The sequence below is a fragment of the Megalobrama amblycephala genome, linkage group LG7 (assembly GCF_018812025.1).
Source record: "Megalobrama amblycephala isolate DHTTF-2021 linkage group LG7, ASM1881202v1, whole genome shotgun sequence".
Classification (NCBI taxonomy): Eukaryota; Metazoa; Chordata; class Actinopteri; order Cypriniformes; family Xenocyprididae; genus Megalobrama; species Megalobrama amblycephala.
In genome coordinates this window covers 50,832,065-50,853,174 of record NC_063050.1, presented here as the reverse complement: position 1 = coordinate 50,853,174, position 21,110 = coordinate 50,832,065, and the positions used below count along the sequence as shown (strand labels likewise).

Below are 21,110 nucleotides of genomic sequence, written 5' to 3'. Positions count from 1 at the left end.
AGAAACAGTAACTTCATTATTGAGCATATTTGCATACAAGCATCTACATTTACATAACGGGTTAGCAGTATTGAGCCATTTCACCCACACTAATGAATGACAGAGTGTGTATTATATGAGGTTAGCCATTCACACATGACTGTTTTCAATCACACTGCATGCCAATTGCCTATATTTGCGTACAAACGCTCTTCATTATGTGCAAAGAAAAAGTTACACAAATTCACAACAGGTCTGTACACACATAAATGTGCTTTAGTCAATTATAAAAGAGCTGATAGTGCAGTTAATTACAATTTTAGGGTAAAATCTATATAGAATCCATATATCTATCTATCTATTTATCTATCTATGGATAGATAGATAGATAGATAGATAGATAGATAGATAGATAGATAGATAGATAGATAGATAGATAGATAGATAGATAGATAGATAGATAGATAGATAGATAGATAGATAGATAGATAGATAGATAGATAGACACTAGCATGAATATATATATATATATATATATATATATATATATATATATATATATATATATATATATATATATATATATATATATATATATATATATACACACACACACACCGATTAATTAATAAATTCATACTTTTTTATCAGTAAGGATGCATTAAACTGGTCAAAAATGACAGTAAAGACATTTATAATGTTGCATAAGATTTCAAATAAAGGCTGTTTTTTTTTCTTCTTCTTTTAATACATCAAAGAAAAAATTATCACTGTTTCCACAAAAATATGAAGCAGCACAACTGTTTTCAACAATGATAATAAAAATAAATGTTTCTTGAGCAGCAAATCATCATATTAGAATGAAGGATCATATGACACTGAAGACTGGAGCAATGATGCTGAAAATTCAGCTTTGCATCAAATTACATTATAAGATATAAAATATTATACACATATAAAAAATAAATAAATTACAATAATATTTTACAATTTTACTGTGTTTTGCTCAGCCTTGGCGAGCTTACGACCAACTTTAGGCCACTTCTATAAGTGGCTTGTATCATGTCAAAGTACAGTTTTAAAGCAGCTTCCTAAAGACTGACGAGAACTAATTATCTTGCGAGAGGTGGTAAATGCGAGAGAACAGAATACTGAGAAATTCAACCAGCCACAATCAACAGAAAGATCAAGTCTGACCCTGAAAAAAAAAAAAAAAAAGATAAAGAAAAGTGATAGATAAAAAAATTCAAGCAGTGTTTGAAAAAGTTACCTTTTTCCCCTGGTCAAACACAGACACTTCCATCAGCAAAGACTGCTCATATCCTTCAGTCTGCTACTAGAAAAATCATCAAAAAGCCTTTCAGTATGATCACACTAGCACAGAAACTCTGATTCAGGTGAAGCTGGTGTGTTCTGGGAGTCATTAACACAGACTTTGTGGCCGTCTCTTTGACTCACAGCCATTTTAATAAGGTACTGGAACCAAAAGCAAGCTATAACGCATCTGCTTTAGAAGCTACTTCATTAAGAAAACCATTGGTATTACTTTCTGAGCTAATATTTGAACTCTTCAGGGCCATCTTTAAATGTACCACTGAGCTACTGAACTATATTTCTCTGTATTTCAATGGAAATGTGCATATGAGACAGATAAGGCCAATGAAAGAGACCTAGACAGAAACCCACTCTTTTGAGGCCTGTTTTACCTCAGAGCAGAAAGTTTAGATATCCTTTGTGCTTGAGTCCAATAAATAAATAAATAAAATAAAATAAAATATTCTGAGTGGGCTTACATACTAACAGATGCCGTAGATATTTTATTTTAAGAGTTTTGTTTGCGTCCTGTGTGTGTGTATGCCACCTTAGAGAACTCTTCATTGCCATCATTTATCTACACCGTATGACCTCCAATATCAGCCAGGTCCTACACTAACTGCCCCCTGATGACTTCATGAAGGACACTCACAATAAGAAAGCTCTCAGACCTTCACGATGTTTACAAATTCTCACATAGGAGTTACATCTGCGCAGCGTCTAGATGAAGAGTCGCCCTCAACTCCAATCAATCTTCTCAAACCTGCAGAACCTGGTGGAGATTGGCACTATTTTCTCCAGACTCAAGGTTAATCGTCAAAAGAAATGCTTGTGCAAACCCATTTAAGGCATTAATTTCAGTTTTACGCCCCTTGAAATAGCAGAAGAAAGAATTTGTGGGAAATCTGTAAAGACCACAGCGATTCAAGGTAAAACCTTTAATTATTGGCTATTCTTGACACAGGAGTGGAACAACCCTTCTAGTGGTTTCATCTTCCAGGGAAAGAACAACATTTGGAGTGTGTTATGAATATGTCTTTTCAGCTGAATAAATAAGAGGCAATCCCACAATATGAGTAAACGGACTGAAAATAAGGAGAATTTGAGTATGGTATTATTAAACTATTAATAGACTAAAGGTTTGACATTCACAAACTTGAGGCTACATTTCAAATGTTTTCATAAGAACCGTTTGCCTTTAATAAATAATTAAAAAGTAGAATTATGGTCGGCTCCGATAGCCTCGTGGACAGCACGCCGACATATAATGCTGTTGCGCTTTGGGCCACCCGAGTTCAAGTTCTGGCTTGCGGACCTTTCCCGATCCCGTCCCCCACTCTCTCTCTCTCTCTCTCTCTCTCTCACTTCGCTTCCTGTCTACATACTGTCCTATCATAATAAAAGGCAAAAACGCCAAAGGTCCCTAAGGGCCGCCAAAACGGTTGGAGGTGGAGCCACTTTTACTAAAATGGCTGTAACTCGTGAACAGTAAGATATTTTCACCAAACTCAGCTTATTCTGTGGTCATGTGACAAAGGGCGCGGTCGTGTGACACCACCTGATGGTGCTATAACAGGAAAAAACATGCAAATGACTATAACTACTTTACTGTTACTCTGACTGACTTGAAAATTGGCATGCATTGTCTTTGTCCGAGGTGCCATGACTGTCTATGAGGACGCTGATGTATCTTGAAAAACATGTCCACCATCGGCCAATGAATTTCGAGCAGCTATCAGACAAGGTTAACAGAGGTCAGCCGGAACGAAACTCACTGGGTCTGTTTGACTCAAGGCCTTAGAGGCTTGTGAGAAATTTGAAAGAAATCAGCCACCTTCGCATTTTTCGCATGCATAAAGGATTGTGTATCGAGCGATTTTTTACACATGCCCACGACAGTCATACCACATGGTAGAACTCCTCATTCTGAGCAACTTTGCCTCTAGGACCAGTGCTGTTAAGAATCCACTCAACAGCCAGTTTTGCCAGCTTGGGTGCATCTGAATTTGATTGTGAGGGTAAAAAATGGTTTGGGTGGGTAGACAAAATTTGGGCTGGTTTGGGGTCAGTTGGCCGGTTTTCAAACATCACTAAATTGTATAGGCTAATCGGTTAAAAAACAAAACCCAAGTGCATGTACTGCATCCAATCAGTCACCATGATGTTAACACACACACCCTCTACAGATGCTAATGTTGATGTCACCTGCGTACTAGGAGCCAGTCACATCAGATGACTGGACTGTTATGATGATTCATGAGTGACGGGTTTTTAGCGTGATGAGGAATCAGATTTTGAACCTATAGCTGATATTCAAGTGATCACAGTGCCGGGGTTTTTATAAGAGATCTCAAAACGTGAATTATTGCCTGTGGAGGGAAATGACGCGAGGCTCTTATCAGTGTAACTCAGAGATCAAAGCACAGTTTAATATTTTAATCAAAATTGAAGTAAATGTACAACTACACAATCCTGTCCTGCATCAGGACATAACTGTCCAGACTATATCCCACGAAAGCTGCTGGACATGATTAATTTTGACTGCAAAGTTCTGTATTACGTTCTGCAATATGAACTTAACGAAATACGTGCTGAATAGTTCGTTAAATATTCATGATTATGTAAAAAAACTACTTTTGCGAACTAGTGCAAGTGTTGTTACCTGCTTTGAACCAAACCAGTGCAGTACAATTCTATGGACCTTCTAGATCAATAATTATGAAAAAAAAAAAAAAGTTGAACTTTACCCTTTGGGTAGCTTTAACAGGGTCATTTAGAAAAGGGGCATGGCCAAGTGCTCACAAAAGCCTATAAATCCTGAACGAAAACTCAACTTTACGAAAATAGGTGAGTACCTGCAGCATATGGATCTAAAGAAGCATGCCAACTTGGACCATACGTGGAACTATAACTGTTAAACAGCTTTAAAAACTATATATTTCCAATGGTAAATTGCCAGTATTGGCTGTAAATGGTCTTTTCCATCTATGATCGAGACGGTTACATGTTTGCTAAATAAAACATAATACCTTTTTGTGCATGTGCTTAAAGGCCTTAAAGTGCTTAAACCCTGATAGTTGTTTTCCTTAAAAAAAAAAAAAAAAAAAAAAGTACAATCAGGAGTTACTGTATAAAAATAAATCAAAATAAAAAAATAAAAAAAATCAAAATAAAAGAAATGTTTGCTTTCCAAAAAGAACCTAAAAATAATAAAATATAAAAACTAAATTAAAAAAATATTAAAGCTGCTGTCCGCGATTTTTGGCCCTCTAGCGGTTAATAAACAGAACTGCACGCGTCTTGCGGAGGAACAAGCCGGAGCTACTTTTCTCCGTGTATGTCTATGGCGAGTCACGCAGTTACTGTGATACTCTGCGGCGAGTCCTACCAGTCCGATCTGAAATAGTCCGAATATAAACACTTATTATAAGTGTACCATAATGATTCAGGATAAGACAAAAACACGGTTTGGAAAATGGTTTCATGTTGCATATTCTCATTATATAATTTTTGTAAATCTTTAACATAAAAAAAGTTGCGGACTGCAGCTTTAAAAAAACTTGACTTCCCAAAATAATTAAAATTAAATGGATGTTACATTTTTAGTAACAGCATAAAAAAAAAAAAAAATCAATAACTACAAATAATCTTGATTAGCAGCGGTTACAAAGATAAAGAAATGATGTACTCACATCTGGCGCCTCTAGTATAAGGGCCAAGACTGTGTGCAGGGGAATTATGGGGGAATTCAGAGTCTGGATTTCATCAACAAAATATATTTACGATGGAAATTCCCCATCCTGAATAATGAGATACTTCTGTCAAACGTAAGATCAAGTAAAAAGACCCAAATTTAACTGCAAGATCCCAGATCACTTTCCACTCAACTACAACCGCTTAAGTAACAAGAAAACCACTCTCAATTTAATCTGGGTTTAGGATGAAGGACAGCAAGGAGAATCCTCTTGACCTTTGACCCCTAGGGGGTCTGTCATGTGAAATGGGGTCAAGCGGGCACATTCTTTCAGTCACGCGTCGTCTGTTTGTCACGGCTCTACGCTGCGTTTATTCCCATCTGTGGCACATCACCACAAGAAAAGTAAAGATGAATGTGTAAGATGATCAAAAACGTATTAAAAAAAAAAAAAAAGAAGAAAAAAACAGTTTGCAGGTACCAAGAACCACATTCAAAGTCTAAGACGGTCTGTTAAGCTGTAATTCTGTCTTATTGGCAATCGATTGCTGACAGGTATGAGCGGCCGCCCACCTCAGGTGTTGCTGGGAGCCGTGAGAGCAGTGTGAAGACTGGGAGAGAGTGTGTGTAATGAGAGCAGGTAGGTCAGGGATCGATGCCGCTGTAATCATAGCTCCGTGCCGCAGAGACAGTCAGAGGAGAGACAGATTTGCCCCATTTCTGAGGACTATTACGGCTCGAGCAGGAACAAACTCCCAGGCTCCGGTTGGTGGAACAAAGCATCGTTCTATAATTACATCAGAGGAAAAAAAAAATTTCCTCAATCCTTTCCTTGTGTGCTGACTAAGTAAACATGAACAGCAGGTCTAATTTGTTTAAACTGCAATGCACTAATGTGACGCCCATGGTTGAAGTGTGTTACCCATGACAACCAATCACATATCCTAGAATACATCAAGCTCTCATAATGCAATTGAGCTTGCATACTTTTAAATGGTAAAGTGTGTGGTAAACTAAATGGTTAATGAATCCTATTCATAAAAAAAGCATTTTATAATATAAATACAAAAATATAATACAGCTTTTAACTATATATTATATTATATTATATTATATTATATTATATTATATTATATTATATTATATTATATTATATACACACACACACACACACACACACACACACAGCAGGTGTGAGGGCGGTCCATTGAGCTCTGACTGGCATCTGTCACGCCGCCAATCATTCTCTGTATCATCTCCACCTCTTTAACCTCTTCATTTACTAAGCGCTTTAATGTATGTCTTTGACTCATAGACTGAGTGGTGACCCACTGCCCCTCTCTAACCATCTTCATTCAGCAGTCACCACCTGTCACTCACTCTTATGCCCCGCCCCTGACAGAACAGAAGTAAAAGTGCTTCTAATTCTCATTGTGCTTTTGTACAGGATGCTCTGGTTAACCCTCAAAGACCCACTGCTAGAAAACTGCACAACAAAGAAATTAAGTAATATCTATTTTTTTGCTATAAGTGGGTCAAAACAGCAGCACGACCACTGCCTGCAGACACGACTGCTGGATCAAATTTATGTTTTCCAGAATAAATATTTTTCTCAATATTGTGTGAGGTTTAGCGAAAGGAAAAGCGAATACCAGTTACAAAAGCTATTAATTTATTCATATAAGAAAAATGAAGGGGGAAAAACTAATTGAGTGACATAATGACTGCACTTAACCTTTATTTGCCTCTTCAGAAGCTAATTATATGTATTATTAATTATTTGTATAATTTTTAGAATTTAAGAATAAAACAAAAGGTTGTAAAAAATAATAATAATTACAGATTTTGAAATTTAAATCAAAAAGAAAAATATGAATGATGTTTGGTATACATGTGTGCATTTTAATATGACCATTCAAGCGCAAGAAGACCCGTACACACACATCCAAAACATGTTCACAGAAAAAGTGATTTTAATGTAATTTTTAAATGCAAGAAGATTCGCACGCTGTTTCCTGTGGTGCACACGCATCCAAAACGTGCACACAGAAAGCCGCCTCTCATACTGAATAGTGTGCGACAATGAACTGGGCTCTCTTCCACATCTTTTTACACTTGAACGGACAAATACACACAGAAAATACAGTACAGTCCAAAAGTTTGGAACCACTAAGATTTTTAATGTTTTTAAAAGAAGTTTCATCTGCTCACCAAGGCTACATTTATTTAATTAAAAATACAGTAAAAAACAGTAATATTGTGAAATATTATTACAATTTAAAATAACTGTGTACTATTTAAATATATTTGACAAAGTAATTTATTCCTGTGATGCAAAGCTGAATTTTTAGCATCGTTACTCCAGTCTTCAGTGTCACATGATCCTTCAGAAATCATTCTAATATGCTGATTTGCTGCTCAATAAACATTTATGATTATTTTCAATGTTGAAAACAGTTGTGTACTTTTTTTTTTTTTTTTTCAGGATTCCTTGATGAATAGAAAGTTCAAAAGAACAGCATTTATCTGAAATACAAAGCTTCTGTAGCATTATACACTACCGTTCAAAAGTTTGGGGTCAGTAAGAATTTTTATTTTTATTTTTTTGAAAAGAAATTAAAGAAATGAATACTTTTATTCAGCAAGGATGCATTAAATCAATCAAAAGTGGCAGTAAAGACATTTATAATGTTACAAAAGATTAGATTTCAGATAAACACTGTTCTTTTGAACTTTCTATTCATCAAATAATCCTGAAAAAAAATATTGTACACAAATATTTTGTACAATTGTACACATTAAATGTTTCTTGAGCAGCAGATCAGCATATTCGAATGATTTCTGAAGGATCATGTGACACTGAAGACTGGAGTAATGATGCTGAAAATTCAGCTTTGCCTGCCATCACAGGAATAAATTACTTTGTCAAATATATTTAAATAGTACACAGTTATTTTAAATTGTAATAATATTTCACAATATTACTGTTTTTTACTGTATTTTTAATTAAATAAATGTAGCCTTGGTGAGCAGACGAAACTTCTTTTAAAAACATTAAAAATCTTAGTGGTTCCAAACTTTTGGACTGTACTGTATGTCAAAATATCCATGTAAACACAGACGGTTATGTCTTAAGTGAATGCATGTGTAACAGTATATTGGATCTGTGCAGCTCTTAAAGTGACAGCAGCCTAATATTCGTAATATCTATAATGTTAATCAAACAACAAAAGTTCACTCGCTGTTCTTGACTGAATAACTTTTGTAACTATATTTGTAATATATATTTTATTTATAAAGTGCAGTTTTATTTTACAGTTTCTGTACCTGAATACCTTAAAGTCTTAAAACACTGTTTATTTCAATCGTATCTTTGTTCAGCTGCATTTATTTGTGTAAATGCTAATTTGTTTATATGTTTTTTTTTTTTAATTATTGCATGTTTACTTAATGCTTGAAATGTATATTAGTTAGGCTAGTTGTTTTTTGCTATGGTATTTTTAAACTATAGGCAAAAGTTCCTTGTGTAAATGTTCTTGAGCGTGTTGATTTTTGTTTATGGTATTCACCTACAATGAAATGTTTTGCAATAAGACTTAGAATGAATGATATCTAAGGTTTTTTTTATTATTATTATTTATTGGAAATTAGGGATCGATAAGAATCGGAATCATTAAAATTCAAACGACTCCCAACCTTATTCTTTTTTTCTTTTTTTGGAAAAGCATGAATAAGATGTTTGGTCATATATACAGTAAACGTCTGGGGACAGATTTGCCCTCAGAGTATAGCAACGTATACCCACACACATGCACATCTAACCAGATTAGCAGTGTACACTGTTCAGAAGTCAACCGAGGTCCAGCCAAGCATGAACTCATTCAAATGCTGCCATTATGCCTGTTTGCACCCCAGACACACACACACACACACTAATTAAGTTAGCCCTGATCCCGTGAAGGCCTTTCCTCCTCCTTAGTGCCACTGATTCAATAAGTCTCTTTTTTGACTTCCCTATCGCCTCGGCTACGTTTCAACATCAAATCCCAAGTGCTGACACACACACACACACACCAGCGCTACGGCACGGCTACTAAACTACATTGGGCACGGTTTCTTTGTCCTCAGCATCATTTAATTGATAAATGAGCGAGACGAGCATTGTGTGCGCAGCTGACAGTGGGCTTTTTGTAATGTAATGACATCGTAGTGCTTGAGGTGTACACAGGGACATCTGCCTGCAGTCTGGCTTCAGAGAGGGGCATTATGGGAAGGTTAGCCAGGGCAAGCATGAGTGAGCAGTCACAATGATGGATTCAGAAATGGCAAGTGTAACGTTTGCATTCATTTGAATTGATACAGCTGTGACAGTCGAACACAGACGACTATTAAAGTGGCTAACGCTCGCTTAGTGTCACAACTCTGCTGCTATGTGTTTGCTAGGGCATTATGGGTGGTCACTAAAGATTCTTAAAGGAATAGTTCACCCCAAAATAAAAACCGTCTTCATTTATTCACCCTCATGTCAAGTTAACACTAAACCACACAAACATGCGCACACAAAATCAGCTCAATTATGGGCTGCTACTAATGCAACCACACATGCACACAAGTTCACGCATAACTTACGCTGAAAACAAAACACATTCCCTATCTATAACTTTATACCGCACACACACTTTAAAACCACCACACACACTAATGCCAATGTGCATATGCAGATGTTTTCTCCAGTTGGTCTGTGGTCGCTGGAAATTAAAGACACTTGTGCATGTGGGAAACTGAGTATTGTTGAACCCTTCAAGGTTTCAGGGATTCAGAATTAACCCACAAATTCACCTCACTCACTCAAAAAATAAAAAAATAAAATAGGAGAAAAAATATAAAATAAAATAAAAAATAAAAAATAAAATAAAATAAATAATTGGTGACAAAAATAAAATAAAAATTGAAAAAATAAAAAATAAAATAAAATAAAATAAAATAGGAGAAAAAATTTAATTAAAATCAAACTAAAAAATAAAAATAATTAATATAAAATATTTAGCATGATTCTATTATGGATTTTGTTTTTGATTGATGCAGACATGTGAATTCCTGCACTGATATACGTACTTGATTTGAGGGCGGACGTGGTGACCTCAATCTCACTGCTCAGATAGGGCTGCAGGACGCTGAGCTCTGGTTCAGAGGGGTCAGGGCTGGAACGACCCGACGCCACACTTCCCCCGGGACTCACCATCGCCCTCTGCTGGAGCTCCATCTTCTCGTACACAGCCTTCAGCTGAGGACAGACAAACACAAGTCAGACTAGAGACAAGAAAAAAACATAACTAACAAACAAGAAAAGCAGCTGGAGATATATATATATATATATATATATATATATATATATATATATATATATATATATATATATATATATATATATATATATATTTTACAAGGCATCACAAGAGACACAATGTTGAAAACAAACAGAACTGCAGGTCCTAGTATGTGTGCACCGATCCAACTGCCTTGATTGTTTTCCATTCCAATCCATACCATGAATCATTTGCCCTACAGGAATTACAGCATGTGACTGCTAACATTGAATTTGACATATTTCCTCAAGCTCAAAAGGTGTTTTCTGGAAGGTAGAGAGGATGATTGGTGCCACTGTGTCATAATGCAATACTTGATATTTCATTCTCACTCAGAGCAAAGCCATAAATGAAAAAAACTGGCCAATGTTACTAATAGATGCTTCAAAAATGACTGTGAAATGAATGTAAGACTGCAAAGAATACAGTAGTTGCAGTATGAAAAAGTGTGAATGCACAGAAAAATGAGTTATTGTGGCCCCAAAATATATTTGGACACTTCAACCACTCATAAAAACATCTGATTGTAATACATTACTATATTAGATGACAAAAGATATCAAAAGTCAAATATCAGTCAGTAACAGCCATATGCTACATTGCTGTCACTGTTTTCTAATAAAAAAACAGTGTCCAGTTATCTAATAAAAATATAAATTTTATTCAATAAAATAAAATAAAATGGAAAAAAATAACATTTGAAAAATAAAAGAATAAAATGAAATAAAATATAATAAAAACTTGAAAAATATCAAATTGAAAAAAAAATAAGACAAATAAAATATAAAATAAAGAAATAAAATGAAATAAATTGAAAAATAAAATGAAATAAAATATAAATTGTAAAATAAATGAAATAAAGAATTACAATTAAATCAAATAAAAAAGTAAAATAAATATTAAATAAAATAATAAAATAAAATAAAAGTTTTAAAGCTTAATTTAAAATATTATAAATTAATATAAAATAATTTTCAGAAAAGTATTAAAGAAATACTACAAATATGATTTATTTATTATTTGAAGAGTTTCGTTGCAAAACGAGATAACTCCGTTTTTTTAATTTTTCAAAAATCTTGTTTTTTGGTTGTGCATTCCAATTAATATCAATTCAACTGCAGTTGGTTTGTTTTGATTTAAACCTTCATAACTTAAAAAATACAGCTAAGTAGCACCATAAAACAAAATAATAACATGATAACATAATAATAAACATGTTTTGACAAAAATGTTAAAAACGGAGTTATCTCGTTTTGCAACAAAACTCTTCATTTATATAAAATGATTCATATCTTCATATAAAATAAAATAATAAAATAAATTATACATTAAAAATATGAATACACAAAAAAACATTTAAAACATTTAAATACATAAAAAAACATTTAAATATAAAGAATTATATTTTATTCTTTATTTTAAACTTTATATTTAAGCTATATTTTATTATTTTACTTACAGTATATAATTTATTTAATTAGAAAAACAAGAATACATTTAGCATGCCTTGATGTTGGCAGTCTGATCACATAATGAATCAGGAAGATCAGCTGATGCAACTGCTGGTTCATTCACCACACTGGAAAGGTCAAGTCGAGTACATTGCATTGTGGGATACAGAGCTCCATGGAGTGTGCGCTGTTCACATGTTGGCAAATATGGGTTATCCTGTTATTTCATGCATTCAGAAACATAGCAAACAGTGCACAGTATGCATACCGCAAATATTCAAGCAGGTGTCTCGAAAAATAATAAGTAGTAATTACTAACAAATGAATGTACAGTACATAACCATCAGACAATAATTAGACACATTACACAGGCAACCATACTTTAACTGTCTATAGAACAGACTGTAATGTAACGGCTGAGAGCTTGTGTGTGAAACGCATCGGTAGAGAAGCTTACAGCATCCAGTTATGATCATATAAGCGCGACAGGCAGTAAGATAAACAAATATAAAACTAAATTAAAAAATAAAATCTGAGCCGACAGGTGTCTGTGTTTGCGAGCACGTGCGTTAAGCATCAGTGGTCAAATTAGATGTGACAAGGGAATCAGAAGCTGTCAAACGTAATGTCACGGTAGCATTATGAGCTGAGAGGACGTGGACGGTAATGAGAGAGAATACGTGCGTGCGCGCCGTGGTCTCTGACCGTCTCGGATTGGCACGTTGACAAGCGGCCATAAAGCCACGTCGGCTGATGAATTCATTCGCCAGCCACTAATGAATTAGCACTTCTCTTTTTTGCCCGCGCTCGCCTTTCCAATCACGTCAAAGGCCTGGCAGAGGAAACAACGGCTTAATGAAAGACAAAAAACGCCAGGGAACATCAGGTAGCAAGAGCGGGAGGGTGAGACGGAAGCTCGATGTGAAGTCATCTGCATCCGTAACCGTTTTTCAGGAAAACAATAACTGGTGACACGCGACAGGAACACGCATCATCAATCATAGGAAAACACTGCGGCGCGCTCCCCGAGCCCGGTCCGCGTGATTCGATGGGCTGACATCTCTCGCGCTGAAAAATAAACAGAAATCGTCCAGATCAGATGGCAAAAGTGAGAGAGAGGGAAAAAGTAATCTCAGGGAATCACTTCTCCATGGGTTTGATAGATGGCCGTCTCTCTCCGGTTCTTCCTCTAAGTGCTTCATACCTGATCAAACTTTATTTCTGGGCCTGAAGCGCGCGGGCTGAGATATTCATCACCGCAGATGTGTATATACACACTGCACATTATTCCTGAAGGATCGTCGAGGTGTGTGAGCGCATGTCAATGTCAGCCAATCACAGAGCTGCAAACTGGACAAAAAAACATCGAAAACTCCTTCCTTCATAACAGTAGCTGGGCAATAAGCTGCCTAATGCTTTAAAACACCACTGGAATTGTATTAATGATGGATGGCGGGTCACAGATGTCTCTCGTGAGGGCCGTAACATTAACACACTCTCAGCTTTTCAACTCTACTGAGATGCATTCATCACCGACACGACCTCTGAGAGGATTTGTGAATGTGTGTGTATGTATTAACAGAATACAGACTAGTAGGGTTCAGACGAATTGGTGGAATTTCTCTATATGAGTTACATCTGAGGAAAGAGTCATTGGCAGAGCTCAAAATTGCAAAAATACTGCTTGATTCTTCAATGAGGAATGGACATCCAGCCAGAAACATTCACCGTGTTGTTTTTTGAAGACCTCAGCATGAGTGCTGGCTTATAAAGTTGTTCTGCAAGCCTTAAATATTTGCTTGTTAACCTCTAAAGCTCATTTACATTTGTTCTAGATCATTAGATGTGATGTTATGGTGCTTTGGAGGCCTATTTGAATCCAGTTTCCTTACAAAAATACAAAACACGGTCTGTGTAGTCACTGTCAAGTCAACACCTCAGCCAAACGTATGGAAAAACGTTTCCAACTCATAATAACATAGATGACATATAAAGTCACAATTGTGAGAAAGTGAATTGTGTGATTTAAAAGTGGCATACAAAATGTCTTTGTGGCATATAAAGTCAAAATTGTGAGATAAATTCTTATTGTGGCATATACAGTCACAATTGACCCTTCGCCGGGAGTTTGATTGACAAGCGATCTAACCAATCAGAACGCCGAATCCACCATTTTGTCCGACAAAACAGTCAGGAGTTAGAAGATTGACCTCGGTGGACTTAAACTTGAAAAATGGTGTGTATTTATATCTTTCCGCGTTTGAAACAACATTCCTTCTCATGTTCATTCATGTTCATTTGATGGTATAAATGAACTAGTAGGAAGAGATGATCGGTTTACGAGCCTCTTGAGCTGAGGTGCTACAGCAATCTGTCACGACACATTAAAGAGCTACAAAATGGTTTTTATTGTTTGAATTTCTTAAAAAAACTACACAGTTTGAGAGCTGGGACTTTGTTTAATATCATAAGTAACCTGCTTTGTCTTGTCTGTTGATGTGTTGTCAGTATCCTCTTCGATCCGCAATGCATTTTTCACTGTGTGTGGCGTGACAGAAGCATGGCTTGTCGGACAAAGCAACAGTAACTAAGGGGGGCGGGTCTTTGCGAAGGGTCAATTGTGATATAAAGTCAATTTTGTGGCATACAAAGTCAAAATTGAGAAATAAAGTCTCATTGTGACGTGATATAATCTCATTGTGGCATTTAAAGTGTTAGTTCGCCCAAAAATGAAAACTCTGTCATTAATTACTCACCCTCATGTCATTCCACACCTGTAAGACCTTTTTGTGTGCCAAAAAAAAACAAAATAACGACTTTATTCAACAATATCTTGTAAAAGGCGATTTCAAAACACTGCTTCATGAAGCTTCGAAGCTTTATGAATTTTTTGTTTCGAATCAGTGGTTCGGAGCGTGCATCAAACTGCCAAAGTCACGTGAACCATTGAAATTTCGAAACGTTTCGAAACACTTGACGTAACAAAACTGAAATCACATGACTTTCACACTCCAAACCACTGATTGGAAACAAAAGATTTGTGAAGCTTCATGAAGCAGTGTTTTGAAATCACCCTTCACAAAATATTGTTGAATAAAGTCATTATTTTGTTTTTTTTTTGGTGCACAAAAAGTATTCTCATCACTTCATAACATTAAGGTTGAACCACTGTAATCACATTAAATATGACTTTAGTAGCTTTCTGGGCATTTGAAAGTGTTAATTATCTTGCTGTCAATGCAGGCCTCACTGAGCCATCAGATTTTATCAAAAATATCTTAATTTGTGTTCCGAAGATGAACAAAGACCTTATGGGTGTGGAACGACATGAGGGTGAGTAATTAATGACAGAACTTTCATTTTTGGGTGAACTAACCCTTTAAACGCAGTGTGAAAAGCCCTAAAGTCGTAGTTGGATGCAGGGATTTTCTCCCATTGAGAAACAAGAGCATCAGTAAGGACAGATCCAGTTGTTGGGTCAGTGATTGGGTCTGGCACCCCATTAAATCTCAAACGTGTTCAATGGAATACTGGTCTTAAAGAAATATGAACAAACAGGCCACACAGAGAACAACCAATTGACCAAACATCCTGCAACTTCTTAAAACTACTCAGCTGGCCTGGCACAAACTTTCTTCTGACTCGTGACACAAATCCTGTGAACTGATTTTGCATTCAAGTTAGCAGCCATCTCACACGCAGATATCAGCCTGAGGAAACATGATGTCAAACAATGCTGACTAATGTCACTTCCTCTTGTAATCCATTACCTGCTCCACCTGCATGCTAATGAGATGGAACCTGTTGTCATGCCAACCCCACCTGCCAATCAACGCCTAGTGCACGACAGGATTTCGCCATTGCTAGTGAATGAGCCGTTCATTTGTCATAATTATGATGATTTTGAGCGTTATAGTAGAGAGCAGGACAATCTTTAAAAAGCTGATGTAAGATGTCTTTAAAAAGTAGGCAGGTAAATAGTTTCCGAATAGAGCTATGAGCTCAACATCATCATTACAAGATTCTCTTACAGAATTCTCCTTCCTTTATTAGGGGCCTACGAAATATAGTCAGTTTTAAAAAAAATCTATTTTCTGGTTTAATTTTGGATTCTGTTTTAATGTTTTAATTCCATTTCAATAATCTAAAGGGATGTTTAATCAATTGAATTCACAGCATTTTAATATTTTAACAATCAATTATATTTATAAGAATAAAAGTGCCCTATATGAAATGTGTTTTGTTTTTTTTGTTTTTTTCTGAAATTCTGTGTTGTCTGATTTAATTTTTCTGGATTCCGTGTTTTGTAGTCTAATAGAAATGTATTATCAAAAACATGAATTTGTTAAATCAAATTAATGCATATTCATTTGAAATAACCAACTTAATCAATCTTTTAACTCTCCCTGCCAGCGTTTATAAAAAAAAAAAAAAAAAAGTTGCCAGCCACTGCCAACATTTTTGATAATTTTCACAAAAATGTCTCTCAGAATATTTTGTTGCATGAATATTTGAACTTCAAATATTCGGGTTTTTTTCAAAGATTACAATATGCATAAGCAATACTTTAATTGCTTGTTTCTGCTCCTTTTTTGTCCGTGTTTTGATCGGGAGATTCTGTACTCTCAGAAGATGCATAATAGCGCCCCCTATCGTATAACAGTGAAAACACGGAAAGCCGGAAAATTCCATCAATGGCAGGAAAAGAGTTAAAATTGGCAAAATTGTTAACAACTGGCAAACAAAGAGCTGCACAACAGAGGTTCACTGTTCAAATTAAAACATGGATATTATTATATTATATATTATTATTATTATTTTAAGTAGTACATTCTACTGTACAATGACATATTTCTGTCATAATTTCTTCAAGATAAACCAAACTTTTATTTTGGCAGGTTGCGCTGAAGATCTTTGAGTTTCTGTGTGTATCTGATGACAGTTTTCTCAAATGAAATAGTGGTGAAGTGACCCTGAGCAGATCTGGAGAAAGTTCATGAGCTCATCATGTCCTCATATAGTGAGACGGAATTCAAGTAGCAGCCTTTTTGCAGTTTAATATTCACAGACACAGTCCACATCGTGATTTATTCTTCCAAATTTTGCCAAATTCCGTGACATTCCGCAGTATACAATAAATTCCATTTTTATGGCTGGATTTTATGACTGTCTGTGTTTTTGCATTGCAGAAATCACAGGGCCTACTTTATATCACTTTCCTAATTTTCACTCCAGTTCCCTGTATAGTCTTACATCTTCTTAATCGCTCCTCTCTCTCACTATAGATGACAAATAAACCTGACAAAAAGTGTCTCTAAATCTCCTGCCGTGATCGCCCACGGAGGGGCATCGACATCAATCACACCCGTGTGACCTGCGCTGAGGCCTTCACAAACAGACGTTCGGCACACACAAACATAGGTAAAATCCTCGGAATGTGATTGCAGGTGATGCCGTGCAAACAAGTCTGGAATTACAGGGATTAAGAAGGAGACCAGACTAATCTGAGATCCAGCCATGTGTGTGCTGAACATCGGCTCCAGATGTGTGAGATTACCTCTCGACAAGACGCACATGGTCCATGTGCCCCCAGAGGGTATTGGGTAACTGCTAAAACATACACATTTGAGTGCTTGAGTGTTTATTACACAGAAAAAAAAAATGTGGCGATATAGACATAAAAGACAATTAAAAATAAATAAATAAATAAAAATAGATTTAAAAAAAACATTCACCTGTGACAATAGTGCAAAATATGCTATTGGTGGTGTATGCTAAAGCAAAGAGGCAAGTAGCACTCACATTTTCTAATTAAAATAATAAACTAAATTATGTATAAATAAACTAATAATGAAATTAATAAAATTAAACTAAATAAAATAAATAGTTCCTTTTTAAAAGAATTATAAAAAAAGATTATTAGAAAGATTATTCCGAAATAAATAAATAAACAAATAAATGCATAAACAAATAAATAAAGAAGTAAATTCATAAAGAAATAACTATACAAATAAAGAAATAAATAAATGCACAAATAAATAAAGAAATAAATGCACAAAAAATAAATAAATAAATAAATATACAAATAAACAAAGAAATAAATCATATTCTACAAACATTTCCAAAGAAATCTGTATAAGTCATGTTCAGAGCTCATATACATACAAATGTGACCACATAACAATTTGATTTTATATTAATGTGTCAATCACTCATTTATAGAAAGTATATGATAGATATGCTAATAAACTATATCACTGAGTGAAAAAAAAATAATAAATGGATTTGTTTAAAGGGGTGGTTCAGTATTTTTTTTTTCTAGGCATGATTGTGTTTTTAGCAGTTTAACATGTCTTAATGCTTCGTTTTTTTTAAAAAAGCCGTATTTTTCATATATTTTACCTTTATTCTACACCTCTGTTTCCAATGTCATATGAACTTCTGCTTCTATGAAGCCACTCCCTCCGAAATACGCAATGTGCTCAAATTGGTCAGCTGGCCCAGTGTATCCAGAGCCATCGTGATTCGCTGAAGCATCCAGAAACGCCACGCCCCTTACCATTTTAGTTGTTACCGGTTACATGGGCTTTGGTGAAAATGTAAATAATGGCGTCTATATTGCTGTATCAAATTGAGCCCGAATCAGATCCAGATGAAGAGGAAAAAGCAGAACCTCTGCAATCGCGGCTTTTAAAGAAATGGTATTTCAATTTAGTATTTGTGTCAAAGTGTTTACACATGCTGTCACTGCTGTTTGTTAGCTTTCAATATACAGTTTTATCCTGATTAAAGCTTTACTGTAGCCGAATACATGACTGAGTAGTCACATTTTTGTAAAAGTAGCGTTTAATTTACAGCATGAACAACTGTTTGTCTATGAACATAGACGTTTGTTGGTGTTTGTAGAATTTAGCTAACTGGTTAGCAAAGCAAAAACGAGTTGGTCTTTGTTTACATCATTGATGCAACCAAAAAACAGTAACAGAACTACCGTTAAAAGACATGAACAAACAATAAAACGTACATACAGTTTGAAGCCAATAAACAGCAGCTTCTACTTTTACAGTGGGAACTGCTTCTTTCAGTAAAAGCCTTTGTGCAAATCCAGCATTGAACTCGTGTAGATTCTGAAAGCTGTCTTCAGCGTCGCATCCAGTGTAGAAAATATCACAGATTATAATGGGTTGCGCAGCGCCGCTCGAGTCCGGTGTACACAACTCTTCCGCTTCCATTATGCCGCGCCGCATGGCCTCGCCCACTTTGTTGCGTGTTCCCGGGGGCGTGTTTTGCAGGGTTTATGATGTCACCAACCCGGGAAGAAGCTTGTTGTAGTCCAAACCGGTCGTTTTTGTAGGCATTAACCTGCCATAACTTTAAAAGACAATATCTCCGTTTGCATTGAACTTTCAGCGCTGTAACTTTGCAGATGTTGTTTATGCTCAAGCAGCAACATTACACACTAACTAAAGTTAAAAAAGTGAAATCGCATTGAACCACCCCTTTAATGTATGTTATATTACGGTTGCTGCCATTTTCTAAACGCAATAAGGCTTATCATTTTAATACAAAGCAGTATGATAAAAGATAACGTTCAATAAATAAGTGAATGTATTTTTATTATCCCATATTTATGACATTAATTGCAGCCTCACAATTTATTCCTTGTACATTTCATATTTTTTGCTTTATACCCTCACACACACACACACACACACACACACTTCTAATCTCAGTTGAATTCCTCTTTAACAAAGTGTTGGAGACACAGAGACAGGCTGTGAACACTCAGGAAATGAAGCACCTCATTCACAGTCTTTGAAGAGAACATGACGCCTGACCCCTGCTAATCAAACACACCTACAGCTCTGCATGTGTCTGCGTGTGAGAGAAACACCTCATTTTACCATATGCACTGAAAACCTGCAGTAATGTAGTGGTAAGTGTCAGATAACGAAACAACATGACTTGAGCAGCCACCAGAGACAAACTAAAAGAAGTACCATGGTGCTATGATGATATCATGGAAATACTATAGATTTTGAGATATACTATACGCACACACATAATATATGTTTGTGTGTGTGTGTAGTCCTGGTAAATCCTATGTAACCAGGCCAAAATGTCCCCACAAAGATGGCAATATCCAGTATCTTTGTCCTTGTAAGGACATTTTTAGGTCCCCATGAGGACAGCTTATAAATGACACTAAGTGACTTTTTTAAAAACTTTAACATGCAGGATGCAGGTGATTTTTTTTAAAGGGGTGGTTGATTATGATTTCACTTTTTTAACTTTAGTTAGTGTGTAATGTTGCTGTTTGATCATAAACAACATCTGCAAAGTTACGACGCTCAAAGTTCAATGCAAAGTGAGATATTTTCTTTTACAGAAATCACTTTTTAAGGACTACAACAAACGGCTGGTAGGGACTATAACGAGCTTCTTCCTGAGTTGGTGATATCACAACCCCAAAATTTACATAAACCACGCCCCCAAAAACACACAACAAAGGGTGTGAGAAGAGGAAGAGTTGTTGTAGTAGGGTGTTGTTGTCATGCCGTCATTTTATGCCAGACTGATTCACAAACGAGGGTCAATTCAACGCTGGATTTGCACAAAAGATTAACATGACGGCACATGCTAGTGGATGAGTTGAATCAACTCCACAGCAACTACATACATTTATCCACTAACCATTCAGAAACGTCCAGTTTCATTCTAAAAGTTGTAACTTCTTCCTGAGTCTCTCCATCAGTGTCGACTCCGGTTTGAACAATGTAAGGCTGAACACCGTTACTGACAATCCTCATTTTGGCTGCGTGAGATTCTCCAGCTTTGTTGTTGTTGTGCAATATATTATGTCTGTAGATAGATAGATAGATAGATAGATAGATAGATAGATAGATAGATAGATAGATAGATAGATAGATAGATAGATAGATAGATAGATAGATAGATAGATAGATAGATAGATAGATAGATAGATAGATAGATAGATAGATAGATAGATAGATAGATAGATAGATAGATAGATAGATAGATAGATAGATAGATAGATAGATAGATAGATAGATAGATAGTACAGAAATGAAAAGGACCTATTCTGAAGGGGAATAAAGCAAAAAATGAAACCGAAAAAGTGAGAATGTGAGAGCGAGAGCAGGTCAGAGAGGAAATGGTTATTGTGGCGGCACTGCTCCACAGGTATCTGCCGCCCTCTCCTATCCTTAATCACTCCTTCCATTTGAGTGTCAGCCCCTCTGGTGCCTCTGAGGGGGGTAAATGTGCCACTGAAGGGGGGGGCGG

The 21,110-nt window shown here is 35.8% G+C and overlaps 1 protein-coding gene across 3 annotated transcripts in view; it reads right to left on the bottom strand.

Moving 5' to 3' along the window:
- pard3ba (par-3 family cell polarity regulator beta a) overlaps nucleotides 1–21,110 on the bottom strand; it is a 228,417-nt gene that overhangs the window by 135,812 nt on the left and 71,495 nt on the right. For all 3 annotated transcript variants that reach the window (XM_048198008.1, XM_048198006.1, XM_048198007.1), the window contains one exon: nucleotides 10,103–10,271. In XM_048198008.1, coding sequence (XP_048053965.1) covers nucleotides 10,103–10,271 — 169 coding nt within the window. The remainder of the gene's footprint in view (nucleotides 1–10,102; nucleotides 10,272–21,110) is intronic.